The following is a 27,061-nucleotide window of genomic DNA, read 5'->3' as shown; positions in this document are numbered from 1 at the left end:
GTCCACCCCGAAGAGTGTGGCGACCCTTTAGCACTTAAGATTCTACCCAAGCATCTGGTTCTCGTCGTCAGATGTTTTCTTTTCGTACATTTAAAACTTTTCACTGCGGGGGGGCGAGGATATCGTTACTCCGACTTAATTTGGCCGCCTGATCACAGAAGAACTAGAAAATATCTCGAAACATCCAAACGTGAACCGAAAACTAAAACATAAAGGAGATTTTCACAAAGTCAAACACATTTCCAGCTCCTTCTCAAAGACTCAGCCCCCTGCAGTTGTGTTGCATCTTAGCCGTCCTCCCGTCGTGCTTTCGGAGGCGGCCACGAAAAACGAACCAAACATGTGACAGTGTGACTATGTGCAATACAAAATGACATGTATATAGTTTTCTAAACGCAAAATACCATTTTAGAAGTTCAGAAATGTACAAATATATTGATTTATATAAATATATAATTTTCTTTTTATCAGTTAGAAGATGCTGCTTATCGTTGTGGTTAATATTATTTTCGTGACGTGTTCTGTCTCCTGTTTTTGTTACGGTTTGAAAGAACGAGTGTTTGTGCTCTGAACGTTTCTAACCGAGTGTTGTAGCACGTGTGGCCACGCGACGACGAAGTAGGCGAATGTGATGATGATGATGATGATGACAGTAATGGTGGTGGGTGTTTGCAGAACATTGGGCGGTTTGGGCTTCTGGACTCCTTCGGCCGGGCTGGTCCCGACCGGCGGAGACTGGAGCGGTTCAGAGGAAGACGGAGCCGAAACGTTAGATGAAAATGACTAATGCAGGTTGGATTCAGTTATTTTATCCTAAGGTTGCCTTCTCTAATACACGGAGCTTCAAAACGGTTCGACACGTTCTCTGTTATTTATCCCGAAATGCTTAGCGTCGTCTGTCTTTGTCGCAGAGCGGCGCCGCGTTAGAGTCGGAGCTCTGCTTCTCACCGTCTCGCGTCGTTTCGCTGTTTGACAATCACCAAATCAGCAAATGCTCTCTATTGTGCCGAACTGACTTTTTTTATATTTTCTTAAATTGGTTGAAACCAAACTGCTCCTAAAAACTTCTGACTTTATTCTCACTTTTTTTTTAATCAGAAAGTCACAGGTGTTGAAGTGGTTTCCTGGTTGATGGGAGCTGTAGGGTTAACATGGCTCTGCAGAAGAGTGTGTTGGTTTGCTTTTGCTCGACAATGTTTTGATTTTATATCACTATTTGTTTGTGTAAATGTGCCTTTTTTTCCTATCCTAAGCAACACAATCTTAAGACTGCCTTGTTTTTTGTATGTTTCTTTTCTTTCCTGAAGACTTCTTTTTGTCTTTTGTTTTTGCCGTGGGGAGTCTGACAGAGCATGCTCTGTTTCACTGTGTTCACATGCAACAAACATTCCTCTTCTTCTAATCCAGAACCAACAAGCCGACCAGCAGAACCCAGAGAACATGAGGAGCAAAGACAGAGAATTACAAGGACTCAGGTTTTCTTTTCCATCCAATTTAACCCTTTCATGCATGAATTACGATCCTTTCTGTCAGGATTTTTTTTTTTCAAATTTATTTTTGATTTTCTTAAGGCATAAAAAAAGCTAGGAAAAAATAGTTGCAATTTTTTTTTTTTTTTTTTTTAGGTGATCAATTTTAATTTTCTCCAAAGTTGTCATTTGAAAAATACATCAGTATTATTGTTCTTTAGAGGTTATCTGATCTCACATTATTATTTTTACCTGCCAGAGTCGTCTACAGTAGAAGGAGGGACCGGGTCGGTTGGCATGCATTTTTGGCTGTCGGCCATATTGGATTTAACAAAAATAATTTCTTGCATTTGCAGCTGATGGCCAGTAGTTGATAGTGTATTTTATGATGCATTAGTGTCCACTTCAGTGGTCTCTGTGCATTTATAAAATAAAAATCCACAAGAAGCACAAGAAAATGGCTTTTAGACAGCTGTCCACTGTAGTGACCACTAAGCATGAAAGGGTTAATGCAGATTCAAACGCCCACATTTAATTGTTGTTCTCTTACTTTTCTTCATTTTGACTTCATATTGCTGCAGCCAGACATGGCTGCAGCAATATGACATGCTGCAGCCAGACATGCTATGACATGCTGCAGCCAGACATGGCTGCAGCACTGCACACTGCAGCAATACTGCAGTGTGAGACCCAGGCTAAGTTGCTTTACAAATTTGTCTTTTGCTTGATTTTTACATTTCATTTAACAGGCTAGCTACACAACAGCAGCTATAATTTAATGTGAAATAACCAGTTCGTTGCTGTTGTTTTTATGAAAGTGTTTAGCGCTAGTTTGAAGCCGACTTCCTGCATGTAAACACAGCCAGCATTTTTGCCGTTTAGCTGCAGGACAGAAAGAAATATGATGCAAACTAATCAGGATTATCACTAATAGTAATCAAAGGGCTGGTGCTGCTCTGTCGTTGTTCCCCAGCGCTGTCTGTTGTTCTGTCTTCGTTAACCCGGACTGCCTCCTCTGTGGGCAAAGACGGCTTCAGAACGAGCGAATGCCACAAAGTGTGTGTCGTGTTTTCCTGGATGTTTGTGTTACAGAGTTACGACTGACAATCTTCAACTGACTGTCCTCTCATTTCCTTAAGGCTTTTATAAACCTTCAGTTTGTATTTTTTACTCTAAAGCACTTAAGTTTTTATTTCTCTCCTTTGTGTTTGTTACAATCTTGTTACTCTTAAGATTTATATTTATACAGATATACATATTTTTGGTATCTTCTTATCCTCTTTTGTCTTTTTTTCCAAGTTTTGTGCTAATGTTGAAAAACCGTGAACGCAGTATTCATGGATACATGTTGTAATTTTGACTTTTTTTTTACATTCATGTATGAACTGAGAAATTGTAAAAAATACTTTTAATGTCCTGGTGTGTAAAATGTATGAATAAATTAAATTAACCAACTTGAACACGAGTGGATTTATATGTGAAAGAAACAAAACAATGTAGGCCAGCCTAGAGGTATTCATTACCATGGAGGATCTGGGTTCAAAGTAATCTGATTACTATCAGCAACTCTTTGAAGAACCTTATAGAAGTTAAAGCAAGATTTGATATATTTATAAAGATTTTCAAGCATTTTCAGATTTACCTCAGATTATGACTTGAAATATAAATTAAGGTTTTTCCTGGAGAAAATGTTAATTTTGTATTATTCAGTAATTCATTGGCTAACAATGTCCGCCGATTGGACCACCTCCGGATTTGTAGTTCATGTCTTAGAATGACTGCTAATAATTATCCTAGCATTGCTATATTTTTTGCCTGTCAGAACTAGCTTAAATGTGGAAGAAAAGGTACCCGTATGTACCTTGCGTCAGCGGAAGTCGTGGAAACGGACGTTGACGTTTTCGTGCTCCACCACCCCAACTTTTTTATTTATTTGTTTATTTTTAAATGCCTGCTGTATGTAAATAGGACTGTGCGGTCGCCTGCACCTGATTGGCTCAGCTCGTCATTGGTGACGTGATCCTCGGGTGGCAAATTCAAACCCCGAATCCCACGTCACAGATTGACGTCAATGACCGGCTGAAGCAGAGTCTTTGAATGTGGGCCCTCTGCTATCATTTGGTCATTAATCTTTTATTTTTGTCTTCCAGGTTGACGAACCAGTTACACAGGATAGGTTATCGTTTCTGTCTTTTCTTACCTTCTGGCGTAAGATACGAAACTGGCGATCTGCGGGGTGGGGAGGAGTAGTTACCCCTGCTGCAGTGGCGCTGCAGGTCCTGGAGGGCAGACCTGTATGTAAATGAGACCAATCAGTGGCAGGTGATTGGCTTAGCAGGTTATTGCTTTTACTTAGAGCAGGGGTCCCCAAACTTTTTCCTGCGAGGGCCACATAGCTGTTCCTTTCTCTGGTCGGGGGCCGGTCTTAGTTTTTGGAGAAAGAAACCTTAGAAAATTCTTGTCGAGGGTGGGGGTGTGGCGACGACACATTCGCGCTTTTAGATAGATTTTTACCCAGAATGCAAATGGAAAAAACCGTGACTGAAACGGTGACTGGGACTGACTAGTATATGTGGCACCCGAGTGGTGTACCAACTAAATAACTGCAGAAGTTGTGAACAGTTACGAAACAAAACCCGTAAAAGTTACAATAATTTATTTTAAAACAATATCAGAAGCGAAGGAGGTGCGGACAGTCCATGACAATCAATCCATAAGCCAGTCTATAGTTTGTCCTTATCTGAGCAAAGGAAGGGCGCGGTCCTCCACCACATCCAGTCCTCCGTTCCTGGCGAACCCTGTCAGCGACCCAGCCGCCGCTCCTCGACGGCGACCAGTCTTCCCGTACAGTCCGCCTGTCTGGATACACCGCCTCCCCGCTCCTGCCACGCAATCGCCACCGCTCCGTCTTCTCCCCGTTTCTTTTTCCTGTCCGTCCTCTCTGCTTGTGTCCTTTTCAATTGTCATGACAATCTCCACGCTAATTAAGCAGATGAATCGCACCGGTGTAGGGCTTCTTTGGGTATCCGGACACGTGACCTCCAAAATAAACAATCAGAAAACATGCAAAACAATAACTCAAAAGTTTAACTCAGCTAAACCTAAGAAAATACATAAATTCAAAATATGACAAGCAATCAAAACAATATAAAAGAAAACATAAATAGAATTCCAAAACGGAAAAACCGAGGCCACATTACCACATATATATTCCATTGAGGGAAAGTTTTTTTCACATCTGCTCAAGCCCCCTGGTGGTTGAAGAAAAATCCACATATAAACCAGAAAATACAATATATGAAAAAAAACACTGACTGCTCTTTGGTATGAGCAGGCGGGCCGGATCCGGCATTGCTCAGGGGGCCGGACCAAATGACGTGGCGGGCCGGATCCGGCCCGCGGGCCGTAGCTTGGGGACCCCTGACTTAGAGCAATCTGTGTCATGTGACTAAGCTTTAATTGTCATGTGACATAGATATATTATGTAGAAACAGATTTTCAAATCTACATCACAGTATTTTTTTAGACAGCCTTTGAATGTTGGTCCTCTGTGATAATTTGGTCTTTTTTGTGTCCATTTTTGTAAAAACTAAAACTCATCGAATATAAACGTTCTCTCTCTGTAAGGGAGCGAGTTCAGCTTATTTTATTTTTAGATGTTTCACTTTGACAAGCATTACACAACAAGATGAAACAATAGAGCCTACATTCAAATACTGCATGTAAAGCAGTTTATTTGAAGTCATGGAATACAATTAAAAGATGTAACCATAAGAGGTTAAATTAGGTCTTTTCATTACTGACCATAACATTGACTATTGTAAGTAATTTCTTATTAGCCAGATATCATATAGACAAATGTCGCTCCTTTAAGCTTTAAAATAATTCCTAATTTTATTCAGTTTTTTATTGTTTTATAAGTCCCTATATTAGGTCAACTCAAGTCAAAAAAATCCCTTAAGCTGACTTCTTTTCTGAAAACATTTACACTTTACTGTTTTGCCCTGAACTATTTTTGCCTAACCGTAAACCTGTTAATGTCAAGATCCGTGTTTTTGTGTGTTTATTTTTGAGTTTTCTGTGTTCAGTCCTGTTTCCCTGTGAGTCTCTGTCCTGTCCTCCCCGTTGATTGCTCCCCAGGTGTGTCTAATTCCCTTAATTACCCCGTGTGTATTTATACCCACCTGTTGTCTGTGTTCCTCGTCGGGTCCTTGTCGTTTGTCGTAGTTCGTCACGCCAGTAGAACTGTAAAGTCCTGGTTAGTGCTAGCTCCCGTTTTCAGTCTTATAATCAGTTGCTACCGGTACTTAGCTGTGTGCTAGTCTCTGCCGTGCTGCCTGCTTTGGACTGTTTTTTGAGCAACATCATTATTAAAATCATCATCATCATCACCATAACCTGGGTCTCGGCGTCTCTCCTCACCACCGCAACCCCACCATATGACAGAAGGACCCGACCAAACCGGTGAGGATTGCCAATTATGGACCCATTGGTTAACAGAGATGTCGCCGCCCTGCAAAGGACTTTAAAGGAGTTCGGGGAGGTTATGGCCAAGCCGAACTCTGCCTGTCGTCGGCTCGGTTTGGTCACCCGGTTGGTGTACGAGCTGGAGTACTGGGTCCCGCGACTGCCGCATCTGGGGCTGGAGAAGCTCCTGTTGGAGGCAGAGTGGGAGCGCCAGACTACTCTGGCCGTCATGGCGGGCGACCCTCTGCCTCCCAAACCCGTCTGCCCGTCTCCAGCCGCCAGCTCCGTCTGCCCGTCTCCAGCCGCCAGCTCCGTCTGCCCGTCTCCAGCCAGCTCCGTCTGCCCGTCTCCAGCCAGCTCCGTCTGCCCGTCTCCAGCCAGCTCCGTCTGCCCGTCTCCAGCCAGCTCCGTCTGCCCGTCTCCAGTCGCCACAGTCCCCGTGGTGCTGGGGTTTCAGGCAGCCAGGCTGGCGCCTGGGCGACAAGCGGCAAGGTTGGTGGCATGGCCTGCTCCAGAGCCCCCCGAGCTTCCCGAGCTCCCCGAGTCTGCTGCCGGAGCGCAGCCGCCCGAGCTCCCCGAGTCTGCTGCCGGAGCGCAGCCTTCCCCCGAGCCAGAGCTCCCCGAGTCTGCTGCCGGAGCGCAGCCTTCCCCCGAGCCAGAGCTCCCCGAGTCTGCTGCCGGAGCGCAGCCTTCCCCCGAGCCAGAGCTCCCCGAGTCTGCTGCCGGAGCGCAGCCTTCCCCCGAGCCAGAGCTCCCCGAGTCTGCTGCCGGAGCGCAGCCTTCCCCCGAGCCAGAGCTCCCCGAGTCTGCTGCCGGAGCGCAGCCTCCCCCCGAGCCAGAGCTCCCCGAGTCTGCTGCCGGAGCGCAGCTTCCCCCCGAGCCAGAGCTCCCCGAGTCCGCTGCCGGAGCGCAGCTTCCAGTTCCCGAGTTTCCTGAGTCTGCTCCGCCCGAGTCCGCTGCCGGAGCGCAGCTTCCAGTTCCCGAGTTTCCTGAGTCTGCTCCGCCCGAGTTTCCTGAGTCTGCTCCGCCCGAGTTTCCTGAGTCTGCTCCGCCCGAGTTTCCTGAGTCTGCTCCGCCCGAGTTTCCTGAGTCTGCTCCGCCCGAGTTTCCTGAGTCTGCTCCGCCCGAGTTTCCTGAGTCTGCTCCGCCCGAGTTTCCTGAGTCTGCTCCGCCCGAGTTTCCTGAGTCTGCTCCGCCCGAGTTTCCTGCCGGCCTTCTGCGCCGGAGACGCCGCCCGCCGGACCCGCCTCCTCGTCTCGGCTTTCTGCGCCGGAGACGCCGCCCGCCGGACCCGCCTCCTCGTCTCGGCTTTCTGCGCCGGAGACGCCGCCCGCCGGACCCGCCTCCTCGTCTCGGCTTTCTGCGCCGGAGACGCCGCCCGCCGGACCCGCCTCCTCGTCTCGGCTTTCTGCGCCGGAGACGCCGCCCGCCGGACCCGCCTCCTCGTCTCGGCTTTCTGCGCCGGAGACGCCGCCCGCCGGACCCGCCTCCTCGTCTCGGCTTTCTGCGCCGGAGACGCCGCCCGCCGGACCCGCCTCCTCGTCTCCGGTTTCTGCGCCGGAGACGCCGCCCGCCGGACCCGCCTCCTCGCTTCCTCGCCCACCCTGATGGGTAGTTTTGTTTTGTGTTTTGGACTGTTTTCTGGACTCTGGCCCTCCTGCCGTCGCCCCTCCGCCCACCCTGCTGGGTTGTTTTTGGTTTTTGGACTTTTCTGTTTTTGTGGGCGTCTGGTATCCGCCCTTGAGGGGGGGGGTACTGTCAAGATCCGTGTTTTTGTGTGTTTATTTTTGAGTTTTCTGTGTTCAGTCCTGTTTCCCTGTGAGTCTCTGTCCTGTCCTCCCCGTTGATTGCTCCCCAGGTGTGTCTAATTCCCTTAATTACCCCGTGTGTATTTATACCCACCTGTTGTCTGTGTTCCTCGTCGGGTCCTTGTCGTTTGTCGTAGTTCGTCACGCCAGTAGAACTGTAAAGTCCTGGTTAGTGCTAGCTCCCGTTTTCAGTCTTATAATCAGTTGCTACCGGTACTTAGCTGTGTGCTAGTCTCTGCCGTGCTGCCTGCTTTGGACTGTTTTTTGAGCAACATCATTATTAAAATCATCATCATCATCACCATAACCTGGGTCTCGGCGTCTCTCCTCACCACCGCAACCCCACCATATGACAGTTAAACTCGTTTGTTCTGCAGAACAAAAAGCTGCTCAGCTCCAAATCTTCTTCAATAACAGCAAAACAGAAATACTGAAAGTTTTCTATCTTTATTCTAGTTTTATTTCACTTTGTAAACTCAAACTGAACTGTTAATATTTATTCAAATGAATCAAACTTTGATTTTGGACGCGGAAGAAAACACAAGTCACCTGACTTTCTGTGAAAAAGAAACTGAAACTAACTTTGATCTTTTTCTTCAAGTCAGCCTCCATTTTGAGCGGAGGGTGGAAATAACATGTTGACTTGTTAACAGAGGTAAGTGTTGCCGCTCCGGGTCCCTCCGAGTCTCTCTCGGCTCTCTGGAGCCTTTCTGACCGATAAGCCCTCCGAGGCTTCCCGGGGCCTCGGCCACCTCGGTCTGGGTCCCTCGTCTCTCATACGGTGTGGTCCCCACAGCAGCGCTCTGTTTACTTTATTAAAGGCCTGATCTAGGAAGGAATTAGATTAAATGAAATGTTTTATTGTGAGACGTTGCTGCTTATAAAGTGATTCTAAGTGAGGATACATTATGAGAGAAATAATACAAACCATAAACACACAGCTCAGTAACTGCGGAGTTAACCTGGTGAATGATCAACTCCATGATACAACTTTTAAAAACTCACTTAAAACCCATTTATTTCTCTGGGTTTTAACCCTGGGTGAGCTATAGGGTTAAAACCCTTGTCTTCACCCTTGTATGTCGAAATGGGGTCCAATCGACCCCACACACGTAAAACCTGGATCATTTTCCATAGACCTCTACGTTTGCCTCAGTCCTCGCACCCACAAGGGTTAATGCTGCACTGCTACTTGTATTTCTGATGTTTGATTTCTATTTTTCTTATATTTTATCATTTGTTTTCATTTTCCTGCAACCCTTTGGTCAGCTGCTGTTTTATTTTAAGCGCTTTAGAGATAAAGTGGTCCACCATGACAGCTGCATCTAAATCTGATCTGTTTGAGTGGAGTGTGCAGCAACGACCTTCTCAAATCTAACCTAAATGAACTAAACTAAAAAAGTTAACCTCATGTAACTTTTTACATCAGTGTTCTTGTTGTAGGGACTCTCTGTGAATCTTTTTAACCTAAAAATCAGAACAAAAACAGTTTTAAACTAGTTTCTCTGCTTGTTGAAGTCAGCAGAAAGTGAAACACATCACTCCGTCCCTCATCAGTCTGGGTTCATCACAAACTGATGTTTCTCTTGTCTGGATCAGAACCGGCTTTAACCAGTCCACAGATTTCCTCTCTTCCTCTTCACTGACTTTGGTCTTTTTTAATTTTTACCTCTTCTTGCTCCTTGCAGCAGAAAGAATCAGGCCTCGCTGAGTGTTTGGGGGCTTCATCCCCTCATTGAAGCAGCTGATTACCCATGATTCCTTGCAGTGGGTCCAGCTGGTACCTCAGCTGGATGCTGTGGTCCCTGAAAGCAGCTTTAGCTGAGAGGAAATCCTGCTGAGCTGCTCACATGACCACAGAGGCTGACATGTTGCTGAGATCCCAGCTGGACCCGGTTCTGTCTGGAGGAGAGCTGTGGACCCGACCTGAGCTGCTGCTCCCTCAGAACCTTCTGCACACTGACTCCCTCCATACGGAGCTACAATAGAGTCATGATGCGTTCAGGTCCACTGTGGGAGCTAAACAAGTTCACTAGTTCATAGGAAATGTTCACTTGTTCATTCATCTGATTCACTCTGATCCTCTGAACTCCTGATGGGAACCAGCTTTCTGCTTCACAGGACACTTACTGGACCTGGACCACTGGTCTGACTGGTTCTGGTTTCTTTCTCAGGCTGACTGAAGTCCAGAAGATGGAAGATCTGGATCTAAAGAAGGACAGAGCAGAACCTCCAGGACCCATCAGTCCGTCTGTGAGGAGTGACCGGTCCAAAGATGAACCTCCATACTTCAGTACTGAACCTGGACCCTCAGACAGAAAGTAAGAAACCAGTTTCTATCTGGTTCATGTGAATCTATAGAGATAAAATCTAGATGATATTAACTGGTTGATCTTCAGTGTTTGATCAAAAGTAACTTAAATTTCTTCCATATTAATTTAAAGTTAAACATGAAGGATGTTGGTCAGTAAATCAGTTTGAATGAAAAATGATGAAAATGAAAACAAAAACCAGCAACAATGTGAGGAGCAACGACTCAGATTGTCTCTGAACTGGATGTTGCAGCAACTAGTTGACTCTTTACTCTGTAGTAACTTTCCATCACTAGTCTCTCGTCTCACGTCACTAAACTGATTTTTACAAGAAGATGAACCAGGTGAGTTTGTCAAAGTTTAAATTGTATAAACTTCCAGAAAACTGTACAAGAGTCGAAACACTGAATTTCTTTTACTCCAGACTAAAAACCATCAGATTTTAGTGGCTTTGATTATAAATGAAACAGTGACCAACATATTTGATGGTTATGATTTTGGTGATGCTATCATCAAATATAATGTCTGTTCAGTTGTTGAATGCCTGGTGTTTTCTTTATAGCTTTCTGTCTTTATTATGCAAAGCGCCTTGAACTGCCTTGCTGCTGAAATGAACTGAACTAATAAAGTTGAATGAAGGTTCAGTTTGACCAACAGATCAGTCTGAATGTTTCACTCTGGAGCTTCAGACCTGCAGCAGTTTGTGTTCAGAGCTTCTTCTCTGGTTTTTATCTCAGTTTCTCACTGATTGATCTGAATAACAACATGTTTGTGTTTCAGAGGTCAGAACCACAGAGGAAGAGCAGAACCTCCAGGATCCAGCTGTCCCTCCATGAGGAGTGACCGGTCCAAAGATCAACCTCCAGTCTTCAGTACTGAACCTGGACCATCAGAACCAGAGTAAGAAACCAGTTTCTAACTGGTTCATGTGACTCTGCAGAGCAGGACTGGTTCTAGGCATGGATACACGAGGAGACAGGCAGAAAGTAAAGGAGGCTTTATTATGCGTCCATTTTCTGCTCCATGATATTTATTAACATTGATGACTAGTGATTGATTCATGGGATAAACTTTGTCCAACTCCACAACAAAACTCAACCCTAAAACCTTGAAATGAAAAAGTTTCTTCATAAACTTTTTATTTTCTTGTTAAATCCAAGATTTAACCAACAACATAACATTTATCTACTTGGATTGTGATCATGCAGTTTTGCATCTTAAGCTGATTTGAACCTAAATGAAGATAAAAACACATTTCTTTCAAACAGTAATAACAGACAGACTAAAGCAGAAGGTTTTTAAAGTCAAAGCTTCAAAAGTCTTTCTTCCTGCTCCTGTTTTCTACTGTCTCTTTGCTTCAGTGCTCAGTGAGACATCAGGCAGGATGAATGATCTTAAAGATTCACTGAATGTTGGCTGTGGTTGGTTACCCAGCATTGGCTCAGGTGATGCACAGCAGCTTTATTACAGGAGACACACCTGATGGAGAACCAACACAGAAAATGAGAAGGGAGAGGGCAGGTCAGACATTTTCTGTTTCATTTGGAAAAGGCAGCAATTTGACTCAAAATAGGGATTTTGTTTGAAGTTGAAAAAGAGGAAAAGGATAAAGAAGGAAGATATGTAATGATTGTAGGACGAATCAGAGAAATGACAATTTGAGTAATAAATGTTTATGAGGAGAAGGACAGTTTCCTGAAACAAACAGTCAGAATAATAACTGATGGTGGAAAAGGAATGAAACTGATGGGGGGAGACTTTAATACGGTTTAAAATAATATATTAGTTAGATACTCTTCTGATTATGGGCCACAGACAACGACATCCAGAATGCTAAATAATATTACTAAAGAGCTTGGTCTGATTGATGCTTGGAGAAATATCAACCCCAAGAAGAGAGACGACACATTTTACTCAGATCCACACAAAAGCTGCTCTGGAATAGATTATCTATACAAATCTGAGCCACATATACATAAGGTATTAAAATGTAACATAGAAAATCTAACTATAAGTGGCCATGCACCTATAATGTTGTCTCTGTGTGGACAGACAGATTCTGGTTCATTTGTCCTGGTTCCTCCACAGAGAGGATCTGCAGAGCTCAGAGGTTCCCACTGATCCGTCTGTCCAGCAGCACCAAACACAGCTGGACTCCATATTTATGGTCTGTACATCGGTTCTGTTCAGTCTGTAGACCAGAGGACTGTCAGTCTGACAACATGGACCTGATGTTCAGATCTAGTCTGATATCTTCTCATTCTGTTCCAGCTGCTGGAGGAAAACATTGTCACATTCGTGAAGAACGAGCTGAAGAAGATCCAAAAGGTTCTGAGTCCAGATGACCCAGAATGCTCAGAGGGTCAGAGTGAGGATGAGGAGCAGAGGAGGAGCAGAGAGGCGGTGATGAAGATCACCCTGAACTTCCTGAGGAAGATGAAGCAGGAGGAGCTGGCTGACCGTCTGCAGAGCAGTAAGAGGATTTCTACAACAATTCTGCTGTTATGTTGAATAATTAAAACATGATTACATGAGAAAATGAATTCAACTGAAATCAAACAAGAGAAACGAACAAATACAGAAAATCTTGATCAAACAGTCACATGAGCTCAATGAGGTTCTGGATTCAGCAGCTTTTTTATTTAAACATCACCTGTGGTGACTGATGTGCTGCTCATGAAATATAAACTTTGGGAACTTTATATTTACCGTAAAATACTGTAAAAAACCAACATGGCAGCAATGCACAAGATAAAAACCCATTTTAGTATTAATTCCTGCACCCAGTACATAAAAATGTTCCATTCAGCTGCAGATGAAGAACCTTCAGAAACACACAGACAGCTACCAAATTCACCCTGTGATGCAGCAGCGCCAACATTGAGGGCCAGTAAATGATAAACTGCTGCTGATCTGCATGACATGAACTCTCCGACTGTCTACCGTCCATCTACATGCATCCAGACAGAAGAGGTGGCTAGAAGGTCTCCTTGTTGAACTGAGCTGCAGGCATTTGATGCAGATCAAGTTCAAAAAGTTCTTGCCAAGGTTTTTCTACAGTTTTTCCTGTTTATCCCTAAACAACCAACTATCAAAGTGTCTCTGAATCCTTCTGCTTTGGGCAGAACCTGGATTTCTACTGGAAGTCGGTTTGTAAAGAGTAAACAGGACAGTGGAGAGAACAGTTCCCTGGCTTGACCCAGTGCTGCGTAATATTGTGTCCCAGTTTGCTGTTTTCATTGGTCACTCTCCCCAGCTACAGTGGCCTGTCCAGACCTTACAGTGTGTTGTCTCCATGCAGGGACTCGAGCTGGAAAATGTCAACGGAAACTCAAGTTAAACTTGAAGAAGAAGTTCCAGAGTCTCTCTGAAGGCGTCGCTGAAGCTGGAAATCAAACCTTTCTGAACCAGATCTACACAGAGCTCCACATCACAGAGGGGTTAACTAGAGAGGTCAACCAGGAACATGAGGTCAGACGGATTGAAACAGCATCCAGGAGACAAGAAACAATCAGGAGAGAAGACATCTTTAAACCTGGAAGTGATCAACCAATCAGAACAGTGATGACCATGGGAGTGGCTGGCATTGGGAAAACACTGTTAACACAGAAGTTCACTCTGGACTGGGCTGAGGGCAGAACCAACCAGAACATCCAGTTCATATTTCCATTGACTTTCAGAGAGCTGAATGTACTGAAAGAAGAAAAGTTCAGCTTGGTGGAACTGATTCATCACTTCTTTGAAGATATTAAAGACGCAGGAATCCGCAGCTTTAAAAAGTTCCAGGTTCTGTTCATCTTTGACGGTCTGGATGAGAGTCGACTTCCTCTGGACTTTGATGATAATCTGATCCTGACTGATGCTACAGAGTCCAGCTCAGTGGATGTTCTGCTGACAAACCTCATCAGGGGGAAACTGCTTCCCTCTGCTCTCCTCTGGATAACCACACGACCTGCAGCAGCCAATCAGATCCCTGCTGAGTGCGTTGGCATGGTAACAGAGGTCAGAGGGTTCACTGACCCCCAGAAGGAGGAGTACTTCAGGAAGAGATTCAGAGGTGATGAAGAGAAGGCCAGCAGGATCATCTCCCACATCCAGAAATCAAAAAGTCTCCACATCATGTGTCACATCCCAGTTTTCTGCTGGATCACTGCTAAAGTTCTGGAGGATGTGATGAAGACCAGAGAGGGAGGAGAGCTGCCCAAGACCCTGACTGAGATGTACATAGAGTTCCTGCTGGTTCAGCTCAAAATCAAGGAGGAAAAGTTTGATGGACGACGAAAGACAAAAAATATCTGGAGTCCAGAGAACAGGAAGCTGATTGAGTCTCTAGGAAGACTGGCTCTAGATCAGCTGCTGGAGGGAAACCTGGTCTTCTATGACAAAGATCTTGATAAATGTGGCATCAACATCAAAGATGCTGCGTTGTTCTCAGGAGTTTTCACTGAGATGTTTAAAACGGAGAGAGGAACGCGCAACATCTCCGTCTACTCCTTTGTCCATCTGAGCATCCAGGAGTTTCTGGCTGCCGTCTACATGCTCCACTGCTTCACCAGCAGGAGGTCAGAGGTCATCAAGACGTTCCTGGGAGAAGAACACAATGAAACATCTCTAGATGACTTCATGAAGAAAGTCATGGAGAAATCCCTCAGCAGTAAAAATGGCCACCTGGACCTGTTTGTCCGCTTCCTTCATGGTCTCACTGTGGAGTCCAACCAGAGACTCTTAGAGGATCTGCTGGGTCAGACAGAGAACCGTCCAGAAACCATCCAGAGAATCATCACCAACCTGAAGGAGATGAACACTGATAGAATCTCTCCTGACAGAAGGATCAACATCTTCTACTGTCTGGTGGAGATGAACGACGTCTCATTTTATCAGGAGATCCAACGGCTGCTGGATTCAGGGAAGCAGCTCTCAGTGACTGACTGTTCAGCTCTGGCCTTCATGCTGCAGATGTCAGAGGTTCTGGATGAGTTGGACCTGGAGAAGTACAAGACATCAGATGATGGACGACAGAGACTGGTTCCAGCTGTGAGGAACTGCAGAAAGGCTCGGTGAGTCCAGATGTTTTCATTGTGTGAATGCTGATTCAGCACTATTGTCCTCCTGTTTCTTCTTCTTTCTTCAAGTTGATTCTGGATGTTTTTGGCCTTTAACTACTTCCTTCATCCTCTGGATGATTTCAGCCATTCAAACATCTAAACATTCAGTTCATCCAGGACAGCTGCAGCTTCTGGTTTTTACACATTTTGAACTTTAAAAATATTTAACTTTTTATCAGTTTTCAGGTTGAAATGAATAGAAAACCCTGAACTCTAGAAAATGTCTATTTCCTCTCAGATCCAATCATCCAGAGAGACTTTTTAAACTTTAAACTCTCTTCACTCGTTGAGCTGCTGCTCCATAATTCACCTTTTAGGATCTTTGACTGTTTTTATAAAATAATTGTTTAGGTTTGATGGAAAGTTGAACCATTAAAATACACCGTTGCATTAATTATAAACTTTGTGAACAGTGTTGATCTTCTTCATCCCGTCATCATCCTCACCTCTTCCTCCTCCACTAGTTTCCTCTGAGTTTGTAACTGAGACCAAAATGTGGTGATTGTTGTCTGGTTCCAGAAAAAGTCCTAGTTTCTGTCAGATCCTCCCAAAGCTCTGAGAACTCTGCTTCCAGAGCTGGAACCATTTTCCTCATCAACTCTTCATCTGCAGCCTTTGTTGAAGCTGTTAGCTGTCCTCCATGAAGACCTGCAGAGACATGAGCTTCAGCTCTTTAGACATCCCAGCCTCTTTAGTTCTGGAGAACTTTCACTGCTTCACCATGAAGATGCTGCTGGACCCAAACGCTCCGTCTCCTCCAGGGGTTTTGCTCTTCAGCTCTTTAGGAGTTTAGCAACAATTTCTTCTGACATCCAAACCTTTGTTCCTCTGAGACGATGGACAGACCACTGCAGAGACACGTGTCCCTCTTCCAACCAGTTTGTCCCAGTTCCTCTCAGGTCAACAGAGGACGGTCCAGACCTGAAGGAGCAGCAGGACCGGTTCTGCTGCTGCTCTGCAGGACGACCAGAACAATCTGCAGCTTTTAGCTGAAGCAGGTTGACGACTGTCCACTTTCTACTTTGTTACAGCATCAAATCCAGCAGATGAACGGAGACACAACTGGGAGCATCATGTGTCTGGTCTGCTCCCAGTTTCCTCTGTGGCAGCATTTAATAATCTGCTGCTGGGAGCCACGTTTCTATAGAATATACTACTATTATTAATGATGAGGAGGATTCTAGATGCTGCAGCAGCAGATATGGGCTAAACAAACCCAGAGATGCCAGAGGTCCACAGCAGGCTGGACTTCCTGCTCTGCTCACTTCATTTATAACTCACTTCCTGCTTGGTGGAAGATCTCAAGGAGCCAAACGGTCTAGTCCAAGTCAGTGTGACTTGTCAGAGCTGTGAGCAGTTCCTCTTCCTCTCCATCATCTCCAGTAGTTTCCTTCATTCAGCTCAGTCAGCCTCTTCATCAGCTGCTGCAGCTCCTTTGAGGCTCTGATGCTGCAGAGAAACTGAACTTTCCTTCACAGATGATAGAAGATCTTCAACATCTGACTGAGCTGCAGGTCTGAGGACATGAAGCATGGACCAGAACCAGAACCAGAACCTGGGCTTTAGTCAGGAGCTGCACAGACTCTCTGTCGGCTCAAACTCAGTAAACTGAAGATCAGATGATGACATCATGATGACATCACTGTTATCATATTTTATCTGTTTATGATCCAGATTGATTTCATTAGAACTGAATTTATTTCTTCTCTCATCAGACTTGGTGGCTGTTCGATACAACAGGCTGAATGTGAAGTTTTGGCTTCAGCTCTGAAGTCCAACCCAGATCTGACTGAACTGAAAATAAGTCAGATCATCATAGATGGAGGTGGAGACTCTGATATGAAGAATGTGTCTGAGATCCTGCAGAGTTCAGTCAGTAAAGTGAAGAAACTGAGGTTTGTTTTCTCTATTTATACAATAAAATCATTCATTGATACTTTAATCCTTAGTTTAATTAATTATTTAGTTGTAATATTTAAAAACAATATTTTTAAATGTCAGATTCAAATTTCAAACAATTTTATCTTATAAATAAATGATTTTCTTATTTCAGACTTTGAGATCATTGAACTTTGTTTTTCAGTTTTTAAAATGTTTCTGACTGATGAACAAAATGAGTAAAATAATTCAAATGAAGTTAATTAACGATGGACATGTTTCAGTTTGGTTGGTAAAGATTCAGATTGTTTTATTTCTGATTCTCATCTTTACATCCAGAATGAAATGTTTTCCTCCAGTCGAGCCACAAACACTGACCAGTTCAAATCATCATTAATGAAACATCTAAGAAGTGACTGATTGTAGAAAAGCAAATCTAGATGAACTGAATGACAGTGAGGTTTGCAGCAGCATCAGGTTCCTCGCTTTGTCCTGAAGCTGTGGTTCTGTTGGGCCGGGTCAGAGAGGAACCGTCCTCTTCAGTCTGACAGCTGTCAGTCGGTTGGAGCGTCGTCTCTGTGATGAAGCTTCATCAGGTCACGTCTCCTTAGGAAATAATGGCCTCCATTGGCTTTCAGCAGCTTTAAGAAGAACCCAAGGCCATTGATGAATAAACTGAGTGGTTCTGATCCGGTTACCAAGTCGGGTCTCCAGCTGATGATCAGGAACCAGCAGAAATAGCTCACCTCATCCAGGCTGCTGCTCATAGAAAACTTTGAGTTTCTTTGTTGATCAAATGTTCTGGTTCTGCTGGTTTGGACTCTTTAAACCAGTTTGACTGGATCAGATGTTAGAATCAGTTCATCATGTTTCTTTTACATTCAGGGAAATTAATTTTCTACATTTTATTATTTATTTGTTCATATTTCAGTTTTAACTGCATCCTGTTGGCTTCAGCTCATCTTTTATTCTTTACTCAGATTGTGGGACTGCAGTTTGTCAGAGACCAGCTGGACGTCTCTGTTCTCAGCTCTGAAGTCCAACCCGACCCATCTGACAGGACTGAGCCTGAGCAGAACCAACCTGGAAGTTTCTGGACTGAAGGAGCTCTGTGGTTTTCTACAGACTAAAGGATGCAGACTGGAAACATTGAGGTTTATAATTATATAATTATCAATATTTCAGTGAATAATTATCTATAATTGATCATAAATCAAAGTTCATATCTTCTGATCTAATAAATATTTTCTGAGTTTGTTCCTGGATCCAGAGTTTAATTTAGTCCCTCTGTGTAACTGAGTTGGACCTGCTGACCTGAGGTCAGAACAGGACAGCATTTGGACCCCCAGTGTGTAGAAATCCCCCTCATGTCAAGCAGGTCAAAGGTCAGATCAAAAACAGAGAAAATGAAAATCTCCCTTTATTGAAGTTCCTCAAATCTCACACTTAGTTTTAAATATTCTGCTATTAGTTGATAATCATCCAGTCCAGGTGTTTTAATGTTTAACTAGAGCAGATTAAAGATGCTGGTTGTAGTGAATAATTAGGTGGAATCGCCTTTTATCCATTTCCTGAATCTGAAGCTTCAATCAGAAACCAACTTCAGCTTCGTCTGAAAAAATCCAGACCACTTAGTTTTTCTCTGAGCTCAACAGGCTGCAGGTTCTTCAGGACATGAGTTTTCTGGTCCAGACATCAGAACCAGCAGAGAAAGCAGCACATGAATCTGGACCAGGTGTGTTAGGAGAGGTTCTGCACCTGCTCAGACTGAAGGTTCACCGTCTGACATAGAAAGTCGACCAACTCTGGATGAAATGGTTCCTCGAAACAGGGAAGCTTTCTGGGGACTCGACTGCCTGCTCATATGGAGCTGCAGCTCATGCAGGAGTTTTATGTTGGCAGGAAGCAAAACAACATGGAAGCAGGTGATGAGTTTCCATTTTAGTGTCAATTCCACTGATGGAGCAAATTACAAGTCAGTCGTCCTCCAAACCACTGAGAGCAGCTACCAGAGGAAATCTGAGTTTGTTCTGACAGTCAGACTCTGTCAGGATGACCACAGTCTTCTGGCTGAGTTCCTGACATGAAGGAGACAGAAATAATATAAAGATCATTAATTAACTGTCCTGCAGTAAATACTGACTTTGTGAAGGTTATGGTGTTAATGTCATTTAGTTCAAACCTCTTGATTCAGCTCTTATTTTGTAGGACAGGAAGTGAGATCTTATCTTTGTGAAGCTTTGTGTGCAACAAGCTTCATCAGTTACTGAAATCATCCTCATGTGGTTCACCTGGAAAATAGATTTAAAAATGACTCGTCTTCACAATCAGGTTGTTCTTTATGATAATGTTCCCATTTCTGCAGCGTCTCTGATGGAGGATTCAGAACTTGAACTAAATGACCCAAATCAATCTGACAGAGAAAAGACTCAATATTTTCTAATTGATAGTTCAGGAACTGAATCACCACAAAATGAGAAAATGATCAACTTTCAGAATCTGAGCTGTAATGGATGTTGTAAAACTCTGAATAAGACCGATTGAAATAAACCGTTTATATCTGTCATACTTAGCAATGAGCTGCAGTTAAAATACAACCAGCAAGAAAAACATCATTAATAGATTAATGACCAAAAACTGGAGACATAAAATATCTGATGATAAATGAAGGTACAGAGCAGTCAGCTGATACAGAGCCTGGAAGGAAACATGGAGAGAAAAAACATCCGACTGAGTTTAAGATCCTGAGAAACTTTTAGAAAAACTTGAGTTTCTTTGATGATCAAATGTTCTGGTTCTGCTGGTTTGGACTCTTTAAACCAGTTTGACTGGATCAGATGTGAGAATCAGTTCATCATGTTTCTTTTACATTCAGGGAAATTAATTTTCTACATTTTATTATTTATTTGTTCATATTTCAGTTTTAACTGCATCCTGTTGTCTTCAGCTCATCTTTTATTCTTTATTCAGATTGTGGAGCTGCAGTTTGTCAGAGACCAGCTGGACGTCTCTGTTCTCAGCTCTGAAGTCCAACCCAACCCATCTGAGAGGACTGAACCTGGACAACACCAACCAGGAAGGTTCTGGACTGAAGGAGCTCTGTGGTTTTCTACAGACTGAAGGCTGCAGACTGAAAACATTGAGGTTTGTAATTATATAATTATTGATATTTCAGTGAATAATTATCTATAATTGATCATAAATCAAAGTTCATATCTTCTGTTCTAATAAATATTTTCTGAGTTTGTTCCTGGATCCAGAGTTTAATTTAGTCCCTCTGTGTAACTGAGTTGGACCTGCTGACCTGAGGTCAGAACAGGACAGCATTCGGACCCCCAGTGTGTAGAAATCCCCCTCATGTCAAGCAGGTCAAAGGTCATTCAACCCAGTCTAGAAAAGTGAATTCCTGGAATCTGACAGGAACAAATCAATAATCAATGATTGATGCTTCAACACTTTGATCAGTACCTGGAATGATTTTACTGACTAAAATCCTCCAACACAACATGACCCAGTACCAGGTTCTGGTTCTGGTTCTGAAGTCAGCAGGTCTTTATTGAAACAGCAGCTTGTTGGCTTTAATATTCATGAGAATCTTTAACTGGTTCTGTTGGACTGGTTCACCTGCATCCTGTTGGCTTCAGCTCATCTTTTATTCTTTATTCAGGTTGTTGGGCTGCAGTTTATCAAAGATCAGCTGTGATTTTCTGGCCTCAGCTCTGAAGTCCAACAGCCTCCATCTGTCAGAACTGGACCTGAGAGGAAACAACCTGAAGGATTCAGATGTTCAGCAGCTGAAGCGTTTTGTAAAGACTTTATGGTAAGTAAATGTTTGTAGTGAGTCCAGCTGCTGTCAGCATATTGAACTAAACCCAGTTAGCATCAAAGCAAAGCTCCAGTGTTCCCAGTAAAGCTGCAGCTTCTCAGTGGGAGGAGAATGGTTCAGGCTTCCTGATTGGACACAGAGACAGCAATCAGCCAATCAGAGGAGCAGCAGCTTGCTGTGTTCCTGTGTTTGTGTTGGTGTGAAGATGAGTGTTGTTGCTGTGTCCATGTCTCCAGGACGTCCAGCTGGACTCCAGCGTCCAGCCGTCCAACATGTCTAGAGACAGTGGTCCTCATTCATCAAACTGTGGCAGCAGCAGATCTGATCTCAGATCTGCTTGTTCTCTCAGTTCAACAGGAAACACGTGATCAGGTTCATCTTGGTCACAGCTCTGAGATCAGTCTGACTGCAGCCTGGAAACCATCTACTGCAGGGGTCCCCAAACTTTTTCCTGCGAGGGCCACATAGCTGTTCCTTTCTGTGGTCGGGGGCCGGTCTTAGTTTTTGCAGAAAAAAACCTTAGAAAATTCTTTTCGACGGGGGGGGGGGGGCACGACACATTTTTTAGATAGATTTTTACCCAGAATGCAAAAGGAAAAAACCGTGAGTGAAACGGTGACTGGGACTGACGAGTATATATTCCATTGAGGGAAAGTAAGTTTCACATTTGCTCAAAAGCCCCCTGGTGGTTGACGAAAAATCCACATATAAACCGGAAAATACAATATATGAAAAAAAAACACTGAATGCTCTCTGGGATGAGCAGGCGGGCTGGATCCGGCATTGTTCAGGGGGCCGGACCAAATGACGTGGCGGGCCGGATTCGGCCGTAGTTTGGGGACCCCTGATCTACTGGATGTGCTGCGTCACTGACTGCTGCTGGAGAGGCTGGAAACACTCACTGATCTGATCTCTCCTTCCTTCTTCTCTCTGCAGGCGATGATCTCTGGAAAGTAGAGAACGGTCTCTGTGTCCTGCTGATCCTCAGAGGTTGAAGCTGCAGCAGTTTGAGTCTAAAGAGACTCTGACTGGATCCTGATGATGACCTCTGACCTCCAAGATTTTCCTCCCGTTTATTTTCTCATGTCTGTCATTTAGTGTCTGATATTGTTTGTCTCTTTGGATCAATAAAGATCCGATTCAAATTGGGCTCCATTTAGAGGCTTCATGGAGTTTTGATCTGAACTGGATTCAACTGGAAAGTTGATCTTTTTTCTCTGATTCGTTTTCATCCTGGAACCAGAAATGGTCTGAGATGGAAACATGGGAATCATTTTCAGTTCAGCTTTGAATCATAGACACTTCAAACCTCTTTTTCTGCTGCTTCTTCTGTTGACAGGAAAATGTTCCTCAAAGCTCCACAGATAAAAAGATGCTTTACTGGAAACTGCAGAGAAACTTCAGCTTCCATCACAGAAACCAGTTGAACCAGTTTAGAACTGGATGTCCCACAGGAACTCTGATCTTAGAGCAGTTTTCAGGAACATCCAGCATTTATCTGGACATTATTTTAATATTCTGTATATATTGTTATTTTGTTATAGTCATTCTAAAAATCTTTAAATAATGAAGTTTTGCATCATATTCATTGATCCTCAGCTTTAATATTCCTCAGCCTGTTTTGGTTTTTACTTTTTTAACTCCATGTTTCATGTTTTGAGTTTTCTAGAGAACTTTAGGACTCGATGTGTCACATCAGGCTCTTTACTGAGATTCACTGATTTATTCAGACCTCAGAGAATCACTGGGATAATGTGCTGATTGGTTCATGTTTGATTTTATATTTATTCTAATGTAATGTGGGTTGCTGTCTGTTTAATGAGCAATAAAGTTTTTAATAACATTCTTTGTGTTTTCTGTTCAGCAAATTGTTTACAAAACTACAGGTCAAAAAATTAGAACATCACAAAAAGTTCATTGAAGTCAGTAAAAAAAAGATTTTATATATTTTAATCTTTTTATAGTCATTATGAAAATCTTTAATAATGAAGTTTTGCATCATCATTGATTCTCAGTTTGTTTTTGGTTTTTACTTTTTTAACTCCATGTTTCATGTTTTGAGTTTTCTAAAGAACTTTAGGACTCGATGTGTCACATCAGGCTCTTTACTGAGATTATATTGACTTATTCAGACCTCAGAGAATCACTGGGATAATGTACTGATTGGTTCATGTTTTTATATTTCTTCTAACCTAATATGGGTTACACAATGTTTGAACCAAATAACTGGAAAACAATTAAATAAAATGGTTGATGCAACACATTTAGTAAAAACAAACTGCCTCAATATTTATTAACTGAGACTTAATGACTTTATTGCATTAATGTCTTCCAATCATGAATCTCAGCAGTTCATGGAAAAGGTTCACCACAAAATCAGTTCAAAAGCTCAGATCAACTGAACAGGAAGTTTCTGTTGTTACTAAATAAACCTAAATTATTTAGTAAACTTAAATAAACAAAGTCAAAATGAAAACTTAAATATATTTTAATTTCTTTGTTGATCCTAATACAAAAAGCTAGACAGCATGAAGGATTAAAATAAAAGGTGCAGTTATTATATTTGTACAAAGAGCATAATTAAAATATTTATGAACCAAATAACCCGGGGTAGGAGAAAAAACTGCCCTTAGTCCCGCCTTGCTGCCCCATTGGTTAGAGTGACAGTCAGTCACACAGTGCATTCAACCAATTGACACACCTGAGGTAATTATTTAGGCTTGCTCCAGCTTTCCCCAGTCAGGTGTGAGGGGGAGAGTTGGAGACAAAGGAGCTGCAGGTTGGTGTTTCCAAACAATCAGTTCATCCCTTTGTTTGTTATGCACTTTTTAACCTTTTAATATATGTAGCGCTCTCTTATATCTATGTTGGATATAGCGCTCTGGGTTCGACTACTTCCTACTTGACCCTCCAATAATGAACCTTAATGAACGTAAACCCTTTATTTAACACTCCAACTTCAAAAAGTAAACATACAAATGAAAATCACAGGCTCAGACACCTGGTTATGAATAGGGTCTTTCCCCGTATGTTCAAACCTTTAAATATTCCTTTACTGAACTTATTTTAGTCAGTCCCAAACATGTTAAAGTCCATTAGACTTCCCAAAATACACAAAAGAAAATACAAGTTTTAATAAGTGGGCCCACAAAAATTAACAAAAATGAAAGCCGGTGTTATGCCCAAAATTGCATCCCCTCTCGCGGGAGCGCGCATCGCTCTGTTCTCTCGCATATTGACGAGAAAACGGACTGAAATATGACCGAAGAGGAAATTTTAAAGATATTTGTAACATTATCACGTTTCTTAACCATGTAATCCCTAAAATGGTGGGTTTTATTTCGCAAATTACTTGAAATAAATACGGTTTTTACACCTTTATTGACACATATGAGTCGAACTTTTTTTCAGTCCGTGTCTGTTGAAAACGTTCTCCGCAAATGGTTTGAGATTCTCTGTTTTTTCTTTTGATACCATAACAGCTTAAAAGCATTACAAAACAGAGGCCCATTATGTAGAACATTTTACATCATGCTTAACTTTCTAGTCTGTTAATGTAGGAGGAAATGCATTTTAATTCATCAGCCTGAAAATATTTGCATCCATCCTGTTGATATAAAAATTATAGCATTAGCTCAGAGAACAAGTGTCATTTCGTAGAAAAGGTGAAATCCTTTCAGCTCTTTATTTCTCCAAGTTAGCACAGGGATGCATTTTTTTTTTTTGGCAATTTGCTTTTCCAACCTGCCAAAATATGCATCCCCTCTCTATCCTCCCCAAATATTATCCTATCAATATAAAACTTATACCAGTAGTTCATGGAACTATTCTGGTTATGTAGAAAAAGTTATTTGACTCTTAACTTTTTAATTCTTCAATTTAACACAGGGATGCATTTTGGGGCAATATGGATTTCCAACCTGCCAAAATATGCATCCCCTCTCTATTCTCCTCAAATATTATCCTACTAATATAAAACTTATACAAGTAGTTCATGGAACTATTCTGGTTATGTAGAAAAAGTTATTTTACCCATAACTCTTTATTTCTCCAAGTTAGCACAGGGATGCATTTTTTGGCAACATGGATTTTGACTCTGCCAAAATACGCATCCCCTCTCTATTTTCCCCAAATATTATCCTATTGATATAAAACTCATACCAGTAGTTTACAGAACTACTCTGATTATGTAGAAAAAGTTATTTCACTCTTAACTCTTTAATTTTTCAATTTAACACAGGGATGCATTTTTTGGCAACATGGATTTTGACTCTGCCAAAATACGCATCCCCTCTCTATTTTCCCCAAATATTATCCTATTGATATAAAACTCATACCAGTAGTTTACAGAACTACTCTGATTATGTAGAAAAAGTTATTTCACTCTTAACTCTTTAATTTTTCAATTTAACACAGGGATGCATTTTTCTCAACATACATGCCTTATTTATTGTCCCCCATATATGAAACTTATGTATTACATATAATTTTCATGTAGGATGGTCAGTTATGATATTTTTTTATATCGGTACAAAAGTCATGTTGAACATTTTTATTTATTGTTGTCATAATAAATCACACTTTATAATGTTCACAAAATTGTCTGTATTGTGATTGTAAATGGTTCCCCTTATTACAGTTTTTCATTTTATTTTTATTTATTGAGAGCATCATTTAAATATGAATGTATTTGAATTGACTGTTCAACACATTGTGTTGTATGCACTTAAAATTCATACTTGTCTATATTACCAGTGTACTTCTCATTCGTATTGCATGTATTTCAATCAATCACTCAAATTTTATTTGTATAGCACATTTCAGCAGCAAGGCTTTTCCAAAAGTTACTGTTATGAATACCATTTCATTGAAGTTAATTGTTTTTTTTTTTTTCATTTTTATGTTAAACCAAAATAAAAAATTTTGTATATGCTTTACATTTAGCAAGGTTGCATGTCAGATTTATTTCCTTCACTATCTTAGCAACAGTGATAATAAACATGACTTTTGTACCGATATAAAAATATCATAACTGAACATCCTACATGAAAAGCATATGTAATACATAAGTTTCATATATGGGGGACAATAAATAAGGCATGTATGTTGAGAAAAATGCATCCCTGTGTTAAATTGAAAAATTAAAGAGTTAAGAGTGAAATAACTTTTTCTACATAATCAGAGTAGTTCTGTAAACTACTGGTATGAGTTTTATATCAATAGGATAATATTTGGGGAAAATAGAGAGGGGATGCATATTTTGGCAGAGTCAAAATCCATATTGCCAAAAAATGCATCCCTATTCTAACTTTGAGAAATAAAATGTTAAGGGTAAAATAACTTTTTCTACATAACCAGAATAGTTCCATGAACTACTTGTATAAGTTTTATATTAGTAGGATAATATTTGAGGAGAATAGAGAGGGGATGCGTATTTTGGCAGAGTCAAAATCCATGTTGCCAAAAAATGCATCCCTGTGCTAACTTGGAGAAATAAAGAGTTAAGGGTGAAATAACGTTTTCTACATAACCAGAATAGTTCCATGAACTACTTGTATAAGTTTTATATTAGTAGGATAATATTTGAGGAGAATAGAGAGGGGATGCATATTTTGGCAGGCTGGAAATCCATATTGCCCCAAAATGCATCCCTGTGTTAAATTGAAGAATTAAAGAGTTAAGAGTGAAATAACTTTTTCTACATAATCAGAGTAGTTCTGTAAACTACTGGTATGAGTTTTATATCAATATGATAATATTTGGGGAGAATAAAGGGGGGATGCATATCGTGGCAGGCTGGAAATCCATGTTGCCAAAAAATGCATCCCTGTGCTAACTTGGAGAAATAAAGAGTTAAGGGTGAAATAACTTTTTCTACATAATCAGAGTAGTTCTATAAACTTCCTGTATGGGTTTTATATCAATAGGATAATATTTGAGGAGAATAGAGGGGATGCATATCGTGGCAGGCTGGAAATCCATATTGCCAAAAAATGCATCCCTGTGCTAACTTGGAGAAATAAAGAGTTAAGGGTGAAATAACTTTTTCTACATAATCAGAGTAGTTCTATAAACTTCCTGTATGGGTTTTATATCAATAGGATAATATTTGAGGAGAATAGAGGGGATGCATATCGTGGCAGGCTGGAAATCCATATTGCCAAAAAATGCATCCCTGTGCTAACTTGGAGAAATA

The 27,061-nt window shown here is 42.0% G+C and overlaps 2 protein-coding genes and 1 long non-coding RNA gene across 3 annotated transcripts in view; 2 read left to right on the top strand and 1 right to left on the bottom strand.

Annotated features, from left to right (window-relative positions):
• Positions 1–2,929, top strand: part of lats2 (large tumor suppressor kinase 2) — a 30,041-nt gene extending 27,112 nt beyond the window's left edge. Inside the window, exon 10 of the mRNA XM_088011334.1 lies at positions 1,408–2,929. The gene's annotated coding sequence lies outside the window, so the exon portion shown is untranslated. The remainder of the gene's footprint in view (positions 1–1,407) is intronic.
• A 5,176-nt stretch (positions 2,930–8,105) lies between these two features.
• On the top strand, positions 8,106–22,708 carry LOC148160456 (NLR family CARD domain-containing protein 3-like). Its single transcript, XM_088011307.1, has 11 exons — positions 8,106–8,399; positions 9,919–10,065; positions 10,837–10,956; positions 12,145–12,223; positions 12,328–12,529; positions 13,358–15,113; positions 16,877–17,056; positions 18,020–18,193; positions 20,010–20,183; positions 20,707–20,859; positions 21,802–22,708. Exons 2-11 carry the CDS (start codon positions 9,938–9,940, stop codon positions 21,806–21,808), a joined length of 2,973 nt encoding a protein of 990 aa, XP_087867433.1. The 5' UTR covers positions 8,106–8,399; positions 9,919–9,937; the 3' UTR covers positions 21,809–22,708.
• LOC148160452 (uncharacterized) overlaps positions 22,520–27,061 on the bottom strand; it is a 67,112-nt gene continuing 62,570 nt past the window's right edge. The window contains exon 2 of the long non-coding RNA XR_015764949.1: positions 22,520–23,057. This is a non-coding gene — a long non-coding RNA (uncharacterized LOC148160452). The remainder of the gene's footprint in view (positions 23,058–27,061) is intronic.

Source organism: Poecilia mexicana, unplaced genomic scaffold, assembly GCF_051168715.1.
Source record: "Poecilia mexicana isolate PSO_F unplaced genomic scaffold, ASM5116871v1 scaffold_2, whole genome shotgun sequence".
NCBI classification, from domain to species: domain Eukaryota; kingdom Metazoa; phylum Chordata; class Actinopteri; order Cyprinodontiformes; family Poeciliidae; genus Poecilia; species Poecilia mexicana.
Note: the sequence above shows the minus strand (reverse complement) of the source record. Positions and strands in the feature narration are given on the sequence as shown.